This window comes from Molossus molossus, unplaced genomic scaffold (genome assembly GCF_014108415.1).
Source record: "Molossus molossus isolate mMolMol1 unplaced genomic scaffold, mMolMol1.p scaffold_m16_p_3, whole genome shotgun sequence".
NCBI classification, from domain to species: domain Eukaryota; kingdom Metazoa; phylum Chordata; class Mammalia; order Chiroptera; family Molossidae; genus Molossus; species Molossus molossus.
Window position 1 is genome coordinate 106,808,614 of NW_023425366.1, and position 21,392 is coordinate 106,830,005.

The 21,392-nt window shown below is 50.6% G+C and overlaps 1 protein-coding gene across 1 annotated transcript in view; it reads right to left on the reverse strand.

Annotated features, from left to right (window-relative positions):
- Positions 1-21,392, reverse strand: part of XYLT1 (xylosyltransferase 1) — a 299,188-nt gene that overhangs the window by 192,481 nt on the left and 85,315 nt on the right. Inside the window, exon 2 of the mRNA XM_036280267.1 lies at positions 14,232-14,270. Coding sequence (XP_036136160.1) covers positions 14,232-14,270 — 39 coding nt within the window. The remainder of the gene's footprint in view (positions 1-14,231; positions 14,271-21,392) is intronic.

Sequence of the window (21,392 nt, forward strand, 5' to 3'; positions counted from 1 at the left end):
TCACTTTTCTGTGCCTCCATCCAGGTTTGCTGGGTTTTCAAACGGGAGGAGGAACACTACAGCCTTCTTGGGTTTCTCATCTCACACACACTGAAAGTCTTGCTCATTCTAATCTGTGAATAGCCCAGTCCACAGGAGGCCCCTTGAGAGGAAAAACGTAAAATCTAACGACAGTCACAGGGAGGTGTCCTACCAGTGGACTTCACCCAACCTCACCAGGAACCTCTCATTACAGTCAGCCGGCATTGACTTTCACAGCATCCCTGCTGAGGGTTCTGGGTTAGGCCCTCATCTGGGGTTGATGTCGCCCCCGGGGGACATCTGGCCCTGTCTGGAGACATGTCTGGCTGTTACAACTAGGGAGGGGAGTCGTGCTACCGGGATCTAGTGGGTAAGGGGCCAGAGATGCTGCCAAACTCCCTCCAGCACACAGGAGAGCCCCCACAATAAAGAAGGGTCTCGTCAAGCACGTCAGGAGTGCCTTGCCTCAACAACCCAGTGGATCAGCATGGTGGACAAGGTCACCCTGGGGAACAGAGACCCTGCAGTGACAGACAGAGGCAGAAGAACAGAACTGATGAGACTCTGCCCACACTCCACCTCGAGGCTCCGGAGATGGTCCTGGCAGCCAGCTGTCTCAGGGAGCCGAGAGGGCCCTCTTAATCACAGGTCACCCCACTGCCCAGACTGGCTGAACACCCTGCAGGCCGGAACAGGCGCGCGGGCAGCTGTGTGGGGGTGAGGTCCAGGGACCAGCTGCCGACGTGTTTCTTCTTTAGAAGATCTGTCCCTGCCTCCGCCATTCTGCTGACCGCTCGGGGTCCAGGCAGGCCTGGCTTTACTTGTGCGGTGATGACACAGTCGACCCCTGTGTGCGGAGCATTCAGGCAAATGTCCCAGCCTGATCACTGGGCTCAAGCACCTGGCTCAGCTGCCCAAAACATCCTGGGTACTTAAACAAATGCCACTTTCCTCACTTCAAAGAGGGAAGCAGCTATCCATGTAGAGGAGGGAGAATGTTCCAGAAAGAACACAAAGCAAATCCTTGCAAAGAGAGAATACCAACATCTGCAGCCTGGCCGTGCAGGGAGGCAGTGGCTTGGTGCCTGACGTGAGAGAAAGCAGAATTGGGTGTGGGTGGGGGGCGGGGCGTGTTTACAAGGGACAACAGAGCGTCCTCAGTTCACCCTTTCAGGGGCCCTAAGGAGGTAGGTTTTGTCGTGGCTGCTTTAACTAGTGGGAAGGCAGAAATCATATCGATGGTTCCAGTGAGTGAAGAGGTCAGGATTTGAACACAGGACTATAAAGATAATACTATTTGCTCACGACCTGCCAGGCATGGTTCTGTTGCTTAATGCATATTTGCCCATTTGGATCATCCCAGCACCCTGGGAGACAGCTCCCGCTGGTACCCCCTATTTTTTAAAGAAATCGCATGGAGCTATCGGCTGCCATGCAGAAGGTCTTGGGGCTCTCCCACCTCACCACTGGCTGCATGGGGTGGCCAGGTCCAGGCTGCCACTGGGCACTCTGTCACTGAGACCCTGGGAGGATCCAGAATCTTGTCTGTGCAGGGGGGTGCACAAACCCAAGGCCCCCGGGGCCCACCAGGGAGCCGAGTGAGTGGAACAGACCAGGGGGGACTTTCATGAACAGGTACCCCTGGGCCCCATATAAAGGGGGCAGCTGGCCTTTGTCACTAGCTGACATCTAGAGGTTCAGAGTGCTTTTACCTCCCAGTTTTTCAAAAATCCTCCAGCCCTCTTCCCACTTCCCCCAAAGAAAGCCATGGGTCAGTTAGAGATGGCCGCAGGAGGCCTGTGTACAGCGCTGGGTCTAGGACCACGTGATGAGAAAGTCAGCAGCAGCCCCCTTCTCTGGTGCGCAGTTAGAAGACGGGGCAGCGAACCTCTGGCGAGGAAGTTGCTTTAGGCCCCTTTACAGCTGCAGCTTCTTCCAGCTCTGAGCTGACTCCGTGCTTCCTCCTCCGGACATGCAACTGCATGGTCGTCCTCACCCCACCCATCGGCTCCTGGACCACTGTGACCTTTTCCACCAGCCCTCTTCGTTCCAGTGGGAAAATAAGAGCCACAGTTCCCAGAAGAAAACCAGAAAGGATTTAGTATCATCAAGATGTTCCTTTTCAGAAAGCTATGGAACCAGCAGGGAGGGTGCACTGAGGGTGGGGCTGGACCGGCTCCACCTCCGCATCCTGCCCGGTTCCCAGCCAGGGCCACTTGGGCTGGAGAACCAGCGACATGGTGGCCCTTCCGCTGGCTCTCCAAGGCAAAGGAAAGGCGGTGTCTGTCTTCTCTGTGTCTGTCTGTCTGTTCTGGGGCTGCAGGGAGGAACCGGAGGCCTGGGCTCCTGTCCCTCTGCACCCAGGCGTGCTGTGGTCTTAGACCAAGTATTTCTCCTCTCAGTGCCTCGGTGTGTTCGCCTGCCAAGGTGGGGAAGAGCCCCTCCTCCAAGCACTGCTGTCACGATCGCAGACATCACGCAGAGAAAACATGCAAAAAATGTTCCAGCCGGCAGCATCCCAGGTCCTTCCAGCTCTTACATTCTACCAGCCAGGTCCCCGCGTGTAGATGCGTGTGCCCCTCATACACCTGGGCCCTGGCTCCCGTTATGCTGCTATGTCACATGAAAGCAGTCTTTTTTTTTTTTTTTTTAAACACACTTTATATTATTTATTTTTATTTTTTTCCCTCACCCAAGGACATTTCTGCATTTATCTTCAGACAGAGTGGGAGAGAGAGAGGGAGAGAGAAAAATTGATGTGAGAAAGACACATTGAGTGGTCGCCACCGACACAACCCCAACCAGGGCTGGGGACAAACCGCAACCGAGGTACGTGCCCTTAGCGGGAACTGAACCCAGGCCTCTCCGGTCTGTGGGCTGACGCTCTAACCACTGAGCAAAACCAGTCAGGGCAAAAGCGGTCTTCTTGACTGAGTTATCATGGTAACCAGAACCTTCAAACCTAACCTCAACCTTCCAGCCCTGAACTTCCTCTTTTTAAGCTCCCGGTTTGCACGACCCTGCCCCAAACCCCGTGGAGCAGACAGACTGAGCCTCCGAGATCTTGGTGCTTATGCTGTTCTCGCCAAACATCAGCCGTGCACCCTCACGGAGCTGCAGCTTGTAACCCTCCGTGAACCAGCGACGAGGCCTGGCTGCTCCACTGCAGCCCCAGGCTTCTGCCTCCGGGCTTGAAAGGAGGGGGTCTCTGCAAGGCAGGCCTTCTGCCAAAGGGGAATGTGAGGGTCTCCCCTGAAAGGGGCCGTCACTCTGCTCCCTCGCTGCAGGGCAGGCGGGCCCTCCCACAGCCTGGAATTCACTCCGCGAGGACACGTCTCAGACCTACTGGCTCTGGATTGCTTTCGGTGACCTTACGCTTATCTCCACCTCGACCCCTATTTACCTGGAACTATGCCGATGACTATGACTACTTGTAACTATGTCTACGTCTACATCTAACCTATAGCTACATATTCTCCATATCTAATCTAGAGTTACACCTTCTAACTTCTATATCGAGTCTGTATTTAGCATATGTACATTGTATTGTATATACTATACATACAGATATTATAATGAATACAATATTAGCTATAGATGTAAATCAGGCAGAGATTACTTCTTTTTTAAAATATTTTTTCTTTATTGATTTTTAGAGAGAGGAAGGGCGAGGTAGAGAGAGATAGAAACATCAACAAGAGAGAACATCGACTGGCTGCCTCCTGCATGCTCCCCCCCTGAAGATCGGGCCCACAACCTGGGCATGTGCCCTGACCAGGAATCGAACTGGCGACCTCTTAGTACAGGGGTCAATGCTTAACCACTGAGCCACACCGGCCAGGCCAGGCATAGATTACTTCTGATGTTTAATTACATCTAATGTATAATTTATGCATCATGTGTATATGTAATGTATGTATATGACATATACATATGTAAGTTCTAGATATACAGCTATATCTGTATCCAATCTCTATATTAATCTATCTATAACATAAACCTATGTATCACATCTATGTCTACACCTTGGTAACAAAGCAGTGAAGGAATCGTCCATTCCTCACCTTGCTCTACTCCAGCCTCTCCCACTTGCTGACTGTATACCTTTGAAAAGGACACGTGGTCTCTCCAGGCCTCTGCTGGCTCGGCTGTAGAATGAGGCCAAGATTAGTACCTGCCTCATAGGGGTCTATTTCCTGATAAATAAACACTACACTGCCAGGTTCACATCCTGCCTGCTCCACTCACTGGTTGTTGGACAAGCAGCTCATTAACCTCTCCGTGCCTCAGTTTCCCATCTGTACGAAAGACATGATAGTAACAACCCCAGTGGGGGACGGCTGTGAAGTCTGAATGAGTGAATCCATGTAAAGAGCGTGCTCAGAGGAGAGCCCAGCACATCCTAGACGTGCCTAAGAAATGTTAGCTGAAAATAACACATTTACGGATGCGTACAGCATCCAGTTCCCGGCTCACAGGAGACATATCGTCCATGCACGTGAGTCATTATTGACAAGAGCAATAATTTTAAGTGTTCCCAGTCAAGGGCTAAATTCAAACGTTCAATGTCTTGGGCACAGTCAGCCCCCGCCAAGAACAGAGGAACGGTGATCTCAACACTGTTTTGTGAAGTGGTGTGTGTGGCTGCACATTGGGGAACTTGCTGTCTATTTGTGGAACGTTGCATCACATCTTCACCCTGAGTCATGCAGACCAGAAAGGCACCCGTGGCCGGAGGGCTGCAAATCCTCCCTGAGAATGTTTCCACTGCCCGGGTCAGCCTCCCTGCCCGTGAGCCACGTCTTTGCCCAGGCAGTGGTCCAGCTGATCACCTCCCTGTCCCCCCCCTCACCAGGGCTAGTTAAAGACCCAGCAAATCAGAGCCAGAGGAAGAGATCGCCGTCGAGGGCCATGGCCTGCACCCAAACCAGCCTGTCTGCTCAGGACAGGTTCTGCGTCCCCGAGGAGGCTGGCGGGAGGGGAGCAGATGGGCTGAGAAGCAATCTGGTCTCACTGTCCTCTCGACAGATGCTGAGCACCGTAAGAATTAACGGGCTGGAGACTCAGGTAAGCGCCACTCCGAAGCCCCCAGATCACTCCACAGACCACTCTCCACGGAGGAAAAGGTTAATCGAAGCCCAGAACTGGAAGAGAGGCGAGGAGACAGCAATGGCTTTAATCCCGGGAGTGGCGGAAGAGCTTCAGGAGAGAGACTTTTGCACGGAAGAGGCCATGGTGGGCCTCTGCAAGAAGAAATGGCCTCGAAATCGAGTTATTGGCCTGCTCATCGGTCCAGAACACTGGGCCAGCCCCTCTCGGAACCCCAGCCAAGGAGCTGGGTTTTTAAGTTGTTGTTTATTTAACAGATATATATATATATTAACACTGCATATTCTCTGCACTGCTGAGCCATAAATCTCGCCGGAAACCGTCTTTGAGAGGTGTTTTTCCTCTTACACACACTGTGCACACGCTCGCCCGCACCGTGAGTCACTGCTCTGGGTGCAGTCTGTCACTGTCAGCACAGACCTAGCAACTGGGGATGGATGTGTCACGCCCAGAGCTAGAGGTGGGACATGTCCAATATCAACCAGGGAGGGTGACTTCTGAACATAAACAAGAGAAAAGGGAAGAAACAAATCACACTTTTCTGCAGGGTCACAGTTTTAGGGCTGGGACTGTCTTTGTTTCTTTATCCTCACCCGAGGATATTTTTCCATTTATCTTTAGATAGAGTTGGAGGGAGAGAGAGAGAGAAACATCGATGTGAGAGAGACACATTGACTGGTTGCCACTCACACAACCCCAACCAGGGCCGGGGACAAACCGCAACTGAGGTACGTGCGTGCCCTTTGCTGGAATCGAACCTGTGACTCTTTGGTCCGAGGGCCGACGCTCTAACCACTGAGCCAAACCGGCCAAGGCTGGGACTGTCTTTGTAAATAAGCTGTCCACAGAGCCAATGGGGTCACGCCGTGTTTCCCACCCTTGACACTGCTGACAGCTGGGGCTGGATAATTCTTCCTTGTGTATTCGCAGGGTGTTGAGCAGCATCCCTGGCCTCTGCCCGCTGGATGCCAGTAGCACCTCCCTGCCCCTGAGTTGTGACAATCAAAAATGTCTCCTGACCCCACCAAATGTCCCCTGGGAGGTCAATTTGCTCCCAGCTGAGAAGCACTGGTTTAGACGGAGGCTACAGTTCAACTGAGCATGAGCCAGTAGCTAATGACAACTATTCCCGGATTTCCCACATAAACCCCCAATGCCAGCACGACGCTGCTGAGACCCGAAGTTCCCTGGGTCCTGTCCAAAGGCTCGCCCTGCTCGTTAGTTCGGCTGGATGGCCCCGCATTAAGGCCCCTTCTCTTGTCTTCCACCTCCTCAGTCCTTCTCCATCACCTTTGCATGACACGGTAATCCCATATTCATCCCGACAGGATGACGACACACAGGCATGAAGGAGCTCAAAGGAAGCAACACTTGAACTGATTCTAAGGAAAACTGGCATTATTTTTACAGGGAGCCAGGTGAAATATGTAAACATTCCAGAGCACCATCCCTGCGGTCTCTTTGCTGGGTTAACTCTTTCTCAACCGCAAGCTCTCAGCTCGAATCTTACCTCCCCAGCTGGACACTCACCTCCAGGGAGAGACCTCCCTGAACCACCGCCCCATCGGGCCGGTCACGCTCGTTCCCTCACACGCCTGTCTTACTTCTGTGCACGCAATACCGCCTGGAGTGACGGGGGGTTTGCTTATAGATTCACTGATTGACTCCCCCAGCCAGAGGGATGCTCTGCGGGCAGGGAACCTGTTCACAGCTGTATCTTTACTGCAGCATCCAGCACTGGCCTGGCCTCCTCCTGGCCCCTAAACTATCTAGTGAATAATGGATGGATGGGTTTACATCCGGATAATGTCTAAAGGATGGATTTCCTCCCACCCCCTACTCTCACTTTCCTCATGAACTGTGTTCACAATTCTCAGGGGCCCAGCATCCTCTTTCAATAATATGAATGTGGATTTCCGGTCAAGATGGGAGGAAGGTAAACGGGGTTCTCGCCTCCTCCCACAACCACATCAAAATTACAACTAAACTACAGAACAACCATCATTCAGAACCACCTTAAATCAAGCTGAATGGAAGTCCTACAACCACGAAATTAAAGAAGCAGCCACATCGAGACTGGTAGGAGGGGCGGAGGTGTAAGCAGGCTGGTTCCACACCCACATGTGGCAGATAAAAATCAGGTCACCTCAGCTGGGAAGGTCCTCCCTGAGAACTGAGGGGTCCCCGTCCCACACCAGGCACCCAGCTCAGGGTTCCAGTGCCAGGAAGAGAAGTCCCATAAGTTCTTGTTGTAAAAACCACTGGGAATTGAGGCTGAGGGGGCTGAGGCTGCTGGAGCCCCAGGCAGCTCCTCTTAAAGGGCCCGCACGTGAACTTACTCAGACTTGAACCCTCCAGGATCCAGCATGGGGAGGCAGCTTGAAAGACACCAGAGAGGCCAGAAGAACTGAGTTGTCTGGCATCAGGGCAAAGGCTGGAGAGGCAGCTTTCTCCTGCACAGACATGCTAGTGGAAGTCACTGTTCCTTTGCTAAGCCGTTCCACCATGGGGCTGACAGACGGCCACCATATCTGGGACCCCAGCAACCTGCCCACACTGTGTGCCCCATTATGGTGATTCCCTGAGGCCCATCCAAGCTGCTTCCCGTGGCTTTACCATAGAATTGGCCTGTCTTGGCTCCTGCTTCAGATTTTCTTAAATTCTCTCAAACAAACAGCATCTGGCCTCAGTGAACCCCATAACTCTAGCTAGCTGACCCCAGGCCTGGCACTAGAAGCAGCCAGCCTTGGTTCACAGCTTGGCTTTCTTTGGGCACCTCCAAGCCCAGCACAAGAAGCAGCCATCTGCAGATCGCTTTGTAGCTTATGCCTGGTGGACCCGGGTAGAACACAGGCAGTGGCTGACCTTGCCCCAGAACCAGGACAACTTCAGACCACACTGAAGCACCACCACCCAATTACCTCCACAAGCAACACCCTCAACGAGTGGACTCAGTGGGTACCAGAGCCCTGCTGAAGTAAGTCTTGCTCTGTGTGGTGGGCCCTGCACAGCCGATCCTCCAAGGTAGTCAGAGGTCAGTGGGCACAGCCAGTCCTTGCAGCTGATGAGCCTGAGAAAATCCCTCCCATTGACATGCCAATAGCAATCAAAACTCAATTACAACAGAAGGGTGTACAGTCCACATGAGGGGTGCCCCTTGAGGGCCCATCTGGGTGACCAGGGAGACTGTGCCACTGGACCCTACAGGACACCTACTACAATACACCACCCTAGGAAGCCTAGGAGACACAGCAACTCTACCTAATACATAAAAACAAACACAGGAAGGCAGCCAAAATGAGGAGGCAGAGAAACATGTCTCCAATGAAAGAACAGAACAAAACTCCAGGAGAAGAACTAAATGAAACAGAGATAAGCAATTTAACAGATGCAGAATTCAAAACACTGGTCATAAGGATGCTCAAGGAACGTACTGAGGACCTCAAGAGCATAAAAAAGGGGTTACTCAGAAATGAAGGATGCACTAATTGAAATGAAAAATAACTTACATGAAAGCAATAGTACAGTAGGTGAAGCCAAGAAGCAAACCATCGATTTGGAATATAAGGAAGCAAAGAACACCCAATCACAACAAAGAATCCAAAAAAACTGAGGATAGTGTAAGGAGCCTCTGGGACAACTTCAAGCATACCAACATTTGCATCATGGGGGTGCTGTAAAAAGAAGAGAGAGAGCAAGAAATTGAAAACTTATTTGAAAAAATAATGACAGAAAACTTCCCTAACTTGGTGGAATAAACAGATATACAAGTCCAGAAAGCACAGAATCCTAAAAAAGATGAACCCAAAGAGACCCACACCAAGACACAGCATAATCAAAATGCAAAAGGTTAAAGACAGAGAGAGAATCTTAAAAGCAGCAAGAGAAAAGCAGTTAGTTACCTACTAAGGAGCTCCCATAAGACTGTCAGCTGATTTCTCAAAAGAAACTTTGCAGGCCAGAAGGGAGTGGCAAGAGATATTCAAAGTGATGAAAAGCAAGGACCTACAACCAAGATTACTCTATCCTACAGAGCTATCATTTAGATTCAATGAACATATAGAGTTTCTCAGACAAGAAAAAACTAAAGGAGTTCATAACAACCAAACGAGTATTATATGAAATGTTGATGGTCTTCTTAAAGAAAAAGAACAAAAATATGTACAATAAAATGGCAATAAATGCATATCTATCAACCATTGAATCTATAAACAAAATGAACAAACAGAACAGAAACAGACTCATAGATAAAGAACTTTTTGTTGGTTGCCCAATGGGAGGGGATTGGGGGGATGGGTGAAAAAGGTGAAGGAATTAAGAAGTACAAATTGTTTGTTAGACTGAGGAACCTCAAAGGGAATGGGGGAGAGGGGATAGGAAGAGATAAACCAAAGAACTTATATGCATATAAGCATAACCAATGGACACAGACAATAGTGTGGGGAAGGCAGGAGGGGGGTGAGAGTGGGGAGAAGGGGGGACAATGAGGGAAGAGGGGGGCATATCTGTAATATATTCTACAACAAAAATAAGCTTAAAAATAAATAAATAAATAAATAAATAAATAAATAAAATGAATGTAACTCTCCCCCCTTTTCCAGCCAAGTTAGCTGATCAAAGAAATTCAAGTACCTGGTTGGTTGCTGCAGGCTGAACTGTCGGGGGTTTTCCTCCTGCTGCTCTTGATTTTCAGGTCCTTAGAGGGATCTCAAGTAAACCAAGGTTTGCTCCCATCTAAGTAGAGCCAACATCACAAATACCCAGATTGACAAATCCTTACTCTACTGAAGAGTCCCTCTATTACAACTCCCTGGGTATCTCAGGGCAGGAGTTGAGGCCATTAACTAATTGACAGTGAAGCAGTGGGGAGGGAGGCAGAAGCTTAAATTAAATGACAAGCAGCCTTATCAACTGGAGTGGATTCAGAAATGATAAACCATCTCAGGGATCCATGAGAAAGAGAGAATTAAATAATGAGAATTCAGATTTTTCAAAAACACTATTGATGCACAAAGAGATGCTGCATTTTTGTTGCTTGTAAATAAATTTTCTATTGGGTCCATTGATTAAACCATTTTACCCACAAGTCTTAATGCAACCTATCTGTCAAAGAGTTATCACTGTGGGAAGCATTATATCTATCTATATATTTACTCACCCGCCATCTAGCTATTGTTCTCCCTATTTATCTAAGTACACCTGTGCACACTTGTGCAAAACATTTTCTTTCTTTCTATCTATCTATGGACCTTGGGTTGTTTACATCAAGCCCATCTCTCCAGCTCCACCTGAGCATTAGCAAATCTTTCTACTGGACAAGGCAACTGAAAAAATGGGATGGAGGTCGAGAAGATAGATTCTCATGTCACAGGGCCCTGAGTCTGACAGCCACCAATACTATATGCTGCTTATGTGACTTGGACAAATTCCTTAACCTCTGTTCCTCATCTGGAAATTGGGTACCAAAGAGCACCTATGTAATAAGGGCACTTAGGATTCAGTGGGAGAAGCCAGTCCTTGGCCAATGGCAAACGTCAGTGAGAGTGGGGATCAGGATAATGCCACCAAGCCAATAACCAAATTCAAACTCCTCTCGGACATTTTTTTTTTTTTCATTTCTAGGTCACCTGGTTCTTGGGTAACCACCATCTGGAGACCAGGGAAGCGTTCACCACTGCAAGTCCGGCTTCCTTGGCGCACCCCAGGGGCTGCCTGCTGCGGGGAAACTGACACCAGGGATTCCATCCATAGGCGGCTTCCTCATTCTATTCATCTGGCCGCTAAGCAGAGAGCCCTGCTGATGCAACAGGTGCCGAGCTCCGCCTGCTGAGCCAAGAACTTTAGGAACCCTCGGCAGCCGATCGACGCATCTCCCCCAACTCAGAACAGCTGCTCGGGGACAGACTCACCAAGCACGGGTAAGAGACAATGCAATGCACACCAGAGAGGGGATGCACGAAGGGAAGGCCCCCGGGTGGCCCAAGGATCCTCTGCAGGCTGGGCTCTGCACAAGTGAGGTCACTGATGTGTGACATACGGACGGAGCTGGCAGTAAAATCTAAAAGGCAGGCCCACCTTCGGCACCCGTGCCCCCAGATGGAGCAGGTAATACCTTTCTTAGGAGCAAAGGGCGCGGGGGGAGGAAGTGGGCATTGACCCAGGGCTCAGCCACCCACATCTGCCACTTCCTCGCGTGGTGGTTGGTTCTTGCAAGCTCAGCCACATCTGCCATCTTGCTCGTACCATGTGGGTGATTTTGGGGGGCACCACTTTCTGCCAAAAAGTGCTTCCCTGACCCTCTTATCTGACCTGCCTGTGGCAGCTGAATAGGAGCCCATGGTGACTCACACGATGGGCAGAGGCCCAGCACAAAGAAAGGTCTGGCCACAAGCTTGTGCCGAGTTTTTTAAAAACTGCACTTTGGTTGGGTTCCAATGTCTCTTTAACGTGGGAAATCAGAACTCGGGGAAAGACAACAACATCCTATAGCTCCCCAAAGACCGAGAACCCAATGAGACTGATGGAGTGTTGTTTGGAGACAGATTGAGTCATCTCCCCGACGGCGAGGCACAAATGCAGAAAGCCCGTCGTGTGCCACAGCGGGCTGCAGACCAAGGCTCGGGCCACCCTGGGCAAACAGCTGTGACTCTAAGAGAGGTCACTGTGCAGGGGAGAGCCATCGCACTCACATTGTGCTGGCCAAAGCCAATGGCATGTGACTGTTCTTTCCCATGGAGGTTTTGAAGGGCTGATTGGATGGTTTCCATAGTGAAGGATTCAGGAGGGCCAAGGACAGACCATCTGGGGTACAGCCACTCCATCTCCAGGAAGTAAGATTTGGCTTCTAGAATTCTAGACATAGATTATTTTCCCGGAGGGGTATTCCCAAGTCTAATGAGTTTTCCTTATGGGGAGGAACTGATAAAGAGAGAAGGGCCATCCCTTTGCAAACACCCTGGATGTTCTCACAACCCCCTGGGTAGGCGGTGGAGAGACACGTTTCCCAAAGTGTGGCACACCTACATCTGGGAGCTCCTGCAGATGCTTTTACAGGCCACCCAGAGGAACTTTGAGATGTTACTGACTGCATATTTATTTTAACGTTTTGCAAGAAAACATAACTAGCACGTCAAACCTGTGATTTCACCAATATTACTGCTTGAGACAGTGTTTCTCAACCTTGGCACCTCTGGGTAATTCCTTCCTAGGGAGGGTCCTGTGCATTGAGGGACAGTCAGCAGCCCTGGTCTCTACCTGCGAGCTGCTACCGGTAAGCCACCCCACAAGGGGAGACGACCCAAAATGTCCTCAGACATTGCCCACTGCCTTCTGGGGGCCAAAGATACCCCTGGTTGGGAACCATTAGCTTAGGATAAGTCTACTTCTGAAAGAAAAAAATCAATGTAAGGAAAAATGCATTTTTAGGTGATTTAACAGAACAGGTGTGATAGGTGTGATTCACTGTGGCACACAGGTGGATGGCAGAAGCTGGGAAGAGCCAAGCCGGAGGACGCCCAAACAGGCAGAGCTGGGTCCCTGTCCCCCTCAAAGTCTCCTCCACTGCTCTTTCCTGCTAGCTCTGTTGTCTGGTCATCCCTGGGGCCACCATAACTACAGGCGTGTGCTGGGAAATCGGGGGACCGAAGGACACAGAGAAACCCCGAGAATCCATTTTCCCCACATCTGGCCTTCCTGCTCAAGGAAGGAGTGGGGGGGGTTCCCTCCTCATACCCTTTGGGAAGACCGAGGCAGAGGTGCTAGAGAGAGGGCGGGACGCACAGAGGAGGGTAAAGAGGGAGAGAGGCAGGTGGTCCCTTCCAGCGAGTTCCAGAGGCTCCAGGGAGCTGCTATTCAGCCTTGAAATGTCCCAAAAGGTTTGCCTGTCTCTGACCCTCACAAACTCTTAGCTGTGGGGCTCTGGATGGGACCCATCCTGTCTTCTCCCTTTAGTCTCTGACCCACCCACAATGCTAAGGACATGGCCAATCCAAAGACACACTGAAGTCCCCTCGGAAAGGTAACAGTTCTATTGGTTTAAAGAGCTAACACTGCCCTGGCCGGTGTGGATCAGCTGGTTGGAGCATGGTCCCCTGCACCAAAAGGTCACTGGTTCAATTCCCAGTCAGCACACATGCCCAGGGTTTGGGTTCGATCCCTGGTTGGGGCATGTTCTGAAGGCAACTGATCGATGTGTCTCTTACATAGATGTTTCTCTCTCTCTCTCCCCCTCTCCCTTCTTCTCTAAAACTCAATAAAAACACACTGAAGAGCTAATAGTCACAAGCACTTAGTGTATACTGATGACGCTACGGTCATCACTCCTGTAATGCTCACCACCACCCTGCAAGGTGGCACCGTCCCTGTGGTGATGTTCTAGATGGGAAGAGGAGGCCAAAGGTCAGTGACCGCTCAGGCCAGAGGACGCGGCTCTGAAATCCTACCGGGGCCTGTGGCTCCGGCCTATACTGAGCAGGGTGCTGCCCTAGCTCTCAGGCAGTGAGGGCGAAGGTACGGGCCACGCCCTCTCCAGAGCCCGCGGGTCACCTGCCCCGCACACAAACAGCACTGTGATCCGGGTCCTTCCGAGCTGCTCCCTCCCTGCCCAGGAGAGACAGTTCTCCAAACCCGAGTCCCTGCGTGGCTCCCCTCAGCCTCCTCTCCCCTTTCCACTCACCCCCTTACAACTGTTGCTCAAAGGCAAAGGGCAGAGGAAACCCCCAAAGAACTGTGCACGGTTCTTTCCATGGGTCTTTCTTTCTTTAATTTTATTTTTTATTAAATTTATTGGGGTAACGCTGCTTAATAAAATTATATAGGTTTCAGGTGTACAATTCCATAATACATCATCTGTATATTGCATTGTGTGTTCACCACCATCCCCTCTTCTACCTCCTATGTATGCTTACACATACACGCACAATCAGCTGGCGTGTGTACACGTGTGTGTGCATGCACACCCCGACAGGACAGGAGGACAGCCTTGGGTGCCTGTCCAGGCTTACTGAGCCAGGAAGCCAAGAGGATGCGCAGACGCTCCCTGGGGAGCCGGCACAGAACACTGGTGCAGAGAGAAGGGACAACGGCCATAGGAAGGTACTGACCTGGGTCTCCAGGGTGATCAGCGGACTTGGGTGTGGGTCCTGTGGGAAGGAAGGAGAAAACACCCATGAGTGATGGGCAAACGTAACCGACTACCCAGCATCATTTAAAACAAACTTAGATCTCTTCAGTGCTGAAGGAACCCACAGGTAGGCCGCCCGGCTCTCTCCCCCATTCTATGAGACATGAGAACAGCGTGCCCCCATCTCTGATGTCCCCCCAATACCCAGATGATTAAGGGGGCTCAAGCTTGTCATGAAGAGGTTAAGGAGGCGCCTGCATGGAGAGGATGCAGAATGCTGAAGTGGGAAGAAATGAGAAACCAAGTGTCCTCACTGAATATCTCAAAAGTGTGTTCAAACTCTCTATAGGAAGGGGGAGAGGGGTTCATAAGAGGATTAGAAATAAAACCTGAAAGAACAGAAAGTCCCCATTAAGGGCAAGGCCACCAACATGTGTCTGATCTTGGGAAGAATGAGGGAAGGAATGAGAAAGAGAAAGAGAAGAGCTTAACTCCTGGTTGGCAGAACACATTCCACGGGGCTGGGAAGATCCTCTTCAGGAGAGAGGAGGCCAGAGAAAGGTCCAATTCATTCACTTTCTACAAAAGCCGATTGACTGGAAATGCCTGGTGGTCACGTCTCGGGTCATTAAACATGAACTCTGTGGGTGGGGGCCAGGGTGGGTACACAGGAGGCAGGGACGGATGGGGAGGAGGCAGAGGTTTTCAGCAAGCAGTTTCCAAGAAAAACAGGAAACCCGGCACATAAAGGCTATTTCTGTCTGCACAATGTTGGCTCTGGACATAACCACCTCGGATTCGTAATTCCGGGAAAGCAACCTCAAGCTGCCCCTGACGGAGAATGGGCATGACTCCGTCGCAAGCTCTGCTTTAGCCAAGCAGATTTTCCAAACCAGCACAGGCTTCTAGGAAGCCACGCAAATGCGCACCCGCCCCACGGCCTAGGTGGTGAACAAGAACAAACACGTGTAGGCATCAGGCCATATCTGTCCTTCGATGTCTTATTTCCCTTGACACCGTGTCCTCCAGGTTCATGCGAGTTGTTGCCTACAGCAAGGCTTCCTTCTTTCTGAAGGATGAATGTTGTTTCGTTATACGCACACGCCACATTTTCTTCCACCATCCCCCAGTGGGCATTTCGGTTGTTTCCTTGCCTTGGTTATTATGCGCGTGGCTGTAGTGAACACGGGAGGGCAGATATGAGCCCACCTACACCAGGAATCTAACGCAGTCAGACTCATAGACCCAGAGGGCAGAATGGTGGTTGCCAGGGTCTGGGAGGAAGGAATTGGGAGTTGCTGTTCAAGGGGCACAGAGTTCCAGGTGGGCAAGATCAGTAAGACGTTCAGATCTGCGGGACAACATTCTATCTATAGTCAACAATTTTGTCAACAGGGTAAATCTCATGCTCAGTGTTCTTATCACAATAAAAAAAAAAAAAGGCACTAATAGAGAAGTTGAAACACTTTGCACCCCTACCCTAGGTGAACTGTCAATTTCTTGGTCACTCCTCTGTGGTCTCTTTACAATGATGCCTACTTATAACGGTAACAAGTGTGAAGAGCCAGGAGCCCAGGGACATTCTGAGCTCTGGTCAGTTCCGGCTTTTCTTTCAAGATGGGGATTCCTCTCCCCCACATCCACTCCCGAGTCCAACGGCTACCAGCATTTCTCCAGTGGTGCAGCTCCATGGGAACTCCCGAGGGAACACATGACTCTGGTTTTCACACTGCACCCAGGCAGACTATTCCTCTTCCCAGGAAAATACTGAGGGGTGCGTTTCTCCCATTCTCCCCACAATGCCGCCTGGGGTGGGGGGACATGCAAGAGTCTTAGAGGGGATATTTCAAAACCCTTACTAGCTCCTTCCCAACGGTGAACAAGGGGCAGCTGTGATGGCTGAGAACCTCCAACGAGCCCCTTTTTTGGAGTGAGTTTCACCGTCCATCACGGAGCCCCTCCATCACTTGTCCGTGGGGAGAGCTGGCCCTGCACGTCCAGTTTCCCTGTGTTGAGCAGGCACGCTGGGTGGGGCCCATTTCTATCTTCAGGATGTAAGGCTGTCCTCCCAGTGAGTGACAGGCATGCTGCTCAATGAGAGCACGCGACGTCCGCGCCTCCCGCAGACAGGTCTGTGTGCGCCTGTCTCTCCGTCCACATCTCACCATCGGGGTTCTGACTGGAGAGCAGGAGCGGCGTCTGAGACTCAAACCCTGGCCTCATTCTGAAAGCCCACATCCCTGCAAAGCGCTACCCTGGAAGGTTGGGTGCGTGCCCAGATTGATTAAGTTGTACCTCACAGCCCCTGTGGCCATTGTTAGGGACTTATGCTTCATTGCTCAGAATCTTGAGGGGGTGAAGAAGGGAAAGTGCCACCAGGAGCCCCTAAGAACAACCTCAGTGGAAAAGACCTTCCTTGGGAAACCACAGGAAACCTCTGTCCACCGTGTTGACAAAACCAAGAGCCTGATGCCTGGATACGGTGATGCACCAACTCTTTATTTGATTGTCCAAGATTAGGGACCCTGCGGGCCTGTGGTCAGGGGTCCAATATCCATTAAAAAGTGCCTGGAAGATAAAAGTACAAATGCTATCTATTTAGCATGTTAATTACCTGGCCAAAAAGATAAAGTACTCACAAGTGGCCAGTCGTTAACACTAGGATTCACTTGCCGACAGAATTCTGCTCTCCTCCCTCTGTGCACGTTTGAAATATAGGACTCTCCCTACAGAGGCTCAGTCCAGAGGACTCCAGGTATGACTCCATAGCTGTGAGGTCTCCCTTTCAGCAACATCTTCCTTAATTGGAAAGGCTAACGAAGTGGAACCGGGTCAATGATGCTGTCTGCCTAATCCATCCTGTCTGTCTAAATTGGGACTCTCTGCTTTACAGTAGAGTAAACTCCTGTCTGTCAGATGAAAGGCTCCGGAAGACCAAAGGGGAATTTGCGATGTGCTCCAATGCCACCCTGGAGTGCTTTTAGAATCTTAATGTGGGTACGGGAACCGGGGAGCTGCCGAACAGAAGGAGAGCCCTTTCGTAGCAGGCGTGCAAAGCCTGAACTGGGGAAGTCCAATGGAGAACCAGGGGGACTGCGTTCAGGGCCCTTTCTCCACCTCTCCCTACATCCAGACCCTCATGTGACTCTGCATGTCTTTGCAGAGTGTCTGTCCTCATCCTTTGACCTTGGCCTTGCCTTGTCCAGTGGGAGGCTAGCAGATAGGACATAAGCAGCAGGTTGAAATGTGCTTGAGGGACTGAGCATGACCTCTGTGCTCTTGCCATCAGCACAAGGAGCTCATACCCCCGGAAGCCCGCTGGTCCAAGGAGGACGGCAGACACTTGAATCCCAGCCCAGCCTACATCAGCCATCCCCAGCCAACCTGCAGACACAGAGAGAACACACAGGGTGAGGCACAAGTAGGTTTATAGTTATGAGTATGGGAAACACAGTTTTTATTCTTGTATTACTATTTATTAATTATTGTATTATTTTCCACACAAACAACTGTAAGCCTACGTTTGCCCCACCCTGTACATTTGTTTTAACCCAACTGAGTTTCAGGGTGATGTGTTACCCAGTGAGAGCCTTGTTTTATTCCGCTTAAAAGATACTGTGTTTTTACAAATTAGAGGTAAGACTCTCTCCCAGCAAAAAGATTACGACTTGCTGAAAGCTTAGATGATGGTTAGCATTTTTTAGCAATAAAGTATTTTTAACTAGGCTCTATACATTATCTTTTAAGACCTGCTATTACACACTTAACAGCCCACAGTAAACTGTAAACATACTTTTATATACATTGAGGAACCCAAAGATTTGTACTGGGAAACCCCAAAATTCAGATCACAGTGGTCTGGAACCAGACTTGCGGTATCCCTGAGGTACACCTGCACGACATCCTTGTGGCCATCACTAACTGAAAACACTTCCCAAAGATGGAGCTTGGTAGAACCAAAATGTATTGTAAAACCACTCCAGCCTGGGAAACGAAATGATACATACTCTCCCTAAGTCTGCAGATATGTCCCAGGGACCTGAAATAACTATAAATAATAGCTATGATTTATCGAGGAGTTATCATGTGCCAGGCTGCACGCAAGGTGTACATTACGCCAAAGAAATACTTGCCCATAAGGATCTAGTACTACCTGTGGATTAGCCTTCAGTCCTCTCTGCCAAGAACAACAATCCTGCCAAATTTATTTAGATGCCATTACCACGCTAATGGAAACTGTCACTCAGGACCCTCCCACTCTGAGATAAAGGCAGTCTTCATTCTGCACTTCATTCTGGTCTATTCTGCACTTCATCCCATGGACGTATGGCTTGACCACGGTTACGAACAGTCATGAATACTAGGAATCACTAGTAACTTAGGTAATAATTTAAGTGATGACTAATAACTGGTTAAGTTCTTACCGTGTGCCAGGCACTGGCTTAACCAAGTCCTTAGATGTGTCATTCCGTTTACCCATTATAACAACCCTATGAAGCAGAGACGACCATTATCCCCTTCTAGAGATGGGCAAACTGAGGACCAGGGAGACCGTGTAACCTGTCTCAGGTTAGAGAGAGACAGCGCTGATGCGGGATTCGATCCCAGCACCCTGCCCCTCGGGAAGCTGTGCTCTACTTCATAGGGCTCAATTGGACAATGCAGCCCCACCTCCAAGTCACTGTGCAAGCTGGGTAACGGCTATCATTAGAATACTTACAGCACTTAAAAGGTATCCCCTGAACAACCACTAGAATCCTTTTTTAGCATCTGTCTTTTTAAAAAAGGCAGTGGACATGGTTGATGGAAATTAGAACACGTGTCACGATGAAAAACCAAACCCAGGCCCTGAGCCACAGCAGGGAACTGTGCCGAGCTGGCCCCATCCATCCACGCAGGTTTATTGAGTTCCAGCTCCGTGGCCAGCACTGTGCCCGGAGGGCAGGACGAGGAAGACAGAGACGAGTTTAAAGTGACTCTGTGTACACTTCTATTCCCAAAGCTGTTTATATCAGAGGCGGGAGCCTGATTACAGTGCTGGAGAAATGGAACTTGTCTGCACCTCACACGTCTTGCTTGTACGACCAGGAAGCCCGGCTGAGATGTTGCTGAGCCCACCCAGGCCCAAGGCCTCATTTTAACAAGCAATGTAGCTTTCGTAAGCAGCAGAGAGGAGAGGAGGAATGTGTTCACTGCCATTCCACGCGGCCCCGAACACGGCCGTCTCTCCCGGTCCGTGCTGAGCCCGAGCAGAACCTCGGCGAGGGGAAGGGGTGTTCTCCTCCCGTGCTTTGAAGGTATGAGACAGCACTTACTCTTGGGTGTGAGCAATGGCTTTGGCGTGACAGCGACGATTCTGTGACTCAAGCCTTCAGAGCCGGATTTCCCAATGCGGCTTATCAAGCCAGCAGATAGACAATGGGCCCTAAGCTACCACCTCTGCACAGACACACCCGGGAGGACACTTCAGAAGGCTACATGGCGCATTTTCCCTGCAAGCCTTCTGGTCAGTGACAGAACGAGGATACTCCCACCACCAGGACACCGTGCCTTCCTTGGAGTGGCCATCGAACACCAGGGGCCTTGGGAAGGGCGATGAACCCTTCACGGCGCCAGAGACTGGGAGGAACAAGGACTCTCCAGCCTACAGTGGAAGCAGCTTCCCTGGAGACCACCCTGTGGAGGCTGACTGAATGGCGAGCCCGAGGCCCAGAGGCAGGCTGCCACTCATCCTGTGCACACTGGGATGCAGGTTTGGGGGTCGGCCCCAGCTCGAAATCGTGTGTAACCACTATATTAATCTCAGGCTGCTGTAACACAGAACTGTGCACGCTGGGGCTTATACGACAGAAATGTGCTTCCTCCGTTCTGGAGGCTGGACGTCCAAGACCAGGTGCTGGCAGGTGGTTTTCTCCTGAGGCCTCGCTCCCCAGCCCTTGGATGGCGGTCTTCACAGTGTGCCCAGTTGTCTTCCCTCCAGGCACGAGGACCCCCGGTGTCTCTGGGTGCCCAAATGTCTTCTTCTTATCAGGACACCAATCCGATTGGATTACAGCCCACCCCAAAGGCCTCGTTTTAACCTAATCACCTCTTTCAAAGGCCTGGGTCCAAACGCTGTCATGTTCTGAGGTACTGGGGGTTGGCAACTCAGCAGCCAACAGCCCCTTCCTAGACTTCCGACCTCAGGAAACTTTCTTAGCTTCTGTGAGCTCTACCTTCCTCATTTACACAATGTAGACAGGTGGGACTGTGTTGAAGGTATTGTCCCGGGACCTTTTTGTAAGGGACAATTACAATAACAATTACACCAGCTCCACAGGGGTGCGCGTGGGCTGTCTCTTGCAAATCCAGATACATGATCACCTGCTATGGACAATGGGATACCAAGGACATCACAAGTTGTCGTGAACATTAAGGAGAACCGGGTATTCAGAATGTCTGGAGCATGGTTAAAGGCTCAAAAATCATCGTCCCTTTGTTTCTTTCTCGCAGGCTGACGCAGGCTGACGTATCCCTCCTCACCCACACCTTCTCCTCTGCAAGGCTTCTGAACCGCATGGTCTGCAGACACCAGCTAAACCAACTCCTCTCGACAGCGGCGAAAAGGGTAAATTTAGCTGCTCCGTTTTCAATGCTGACTCTGTGCCAAGCACATGGGATACGTGCAATGCTGCCAAGGGAGGTATCATGCTCCCCATTTTACAGATCAGATAACCGATGCTCGGCAAGGATAGTTTGCTCAAAAACACAGGGCTGATCCGGGAGGGAACCAGGACTGGTGCTCGGGTTTGTAAGCTGTCAGAAACAGGTCCCTTAACCAAAACTTACTGACTCAGGAACTCTGGGCAAGTATCCAAAGAATCTGCTTTTTTATTAAACACCCACGGGGGAATCTTATGTATACTGGAGCCCGAGAACCCCTGCACTATGTCATGAATAATGCAAGGCCGAAAGCATCCAAGGTGACAAAGACAGCCAGTGAGAAACCAAGAATCCAACCCCAACCTCTAATACCCAAGCCAGCCACCCAGGGTCTGAGGCACGCGTGGAACTTTGGTGCTCACGCTCTGTGCCCCCAAGAAATGTCCGTGATGGGGGTGTGTGTCTCAGCCCACTCAGGCTGCTCAAGCAGAAGACCATA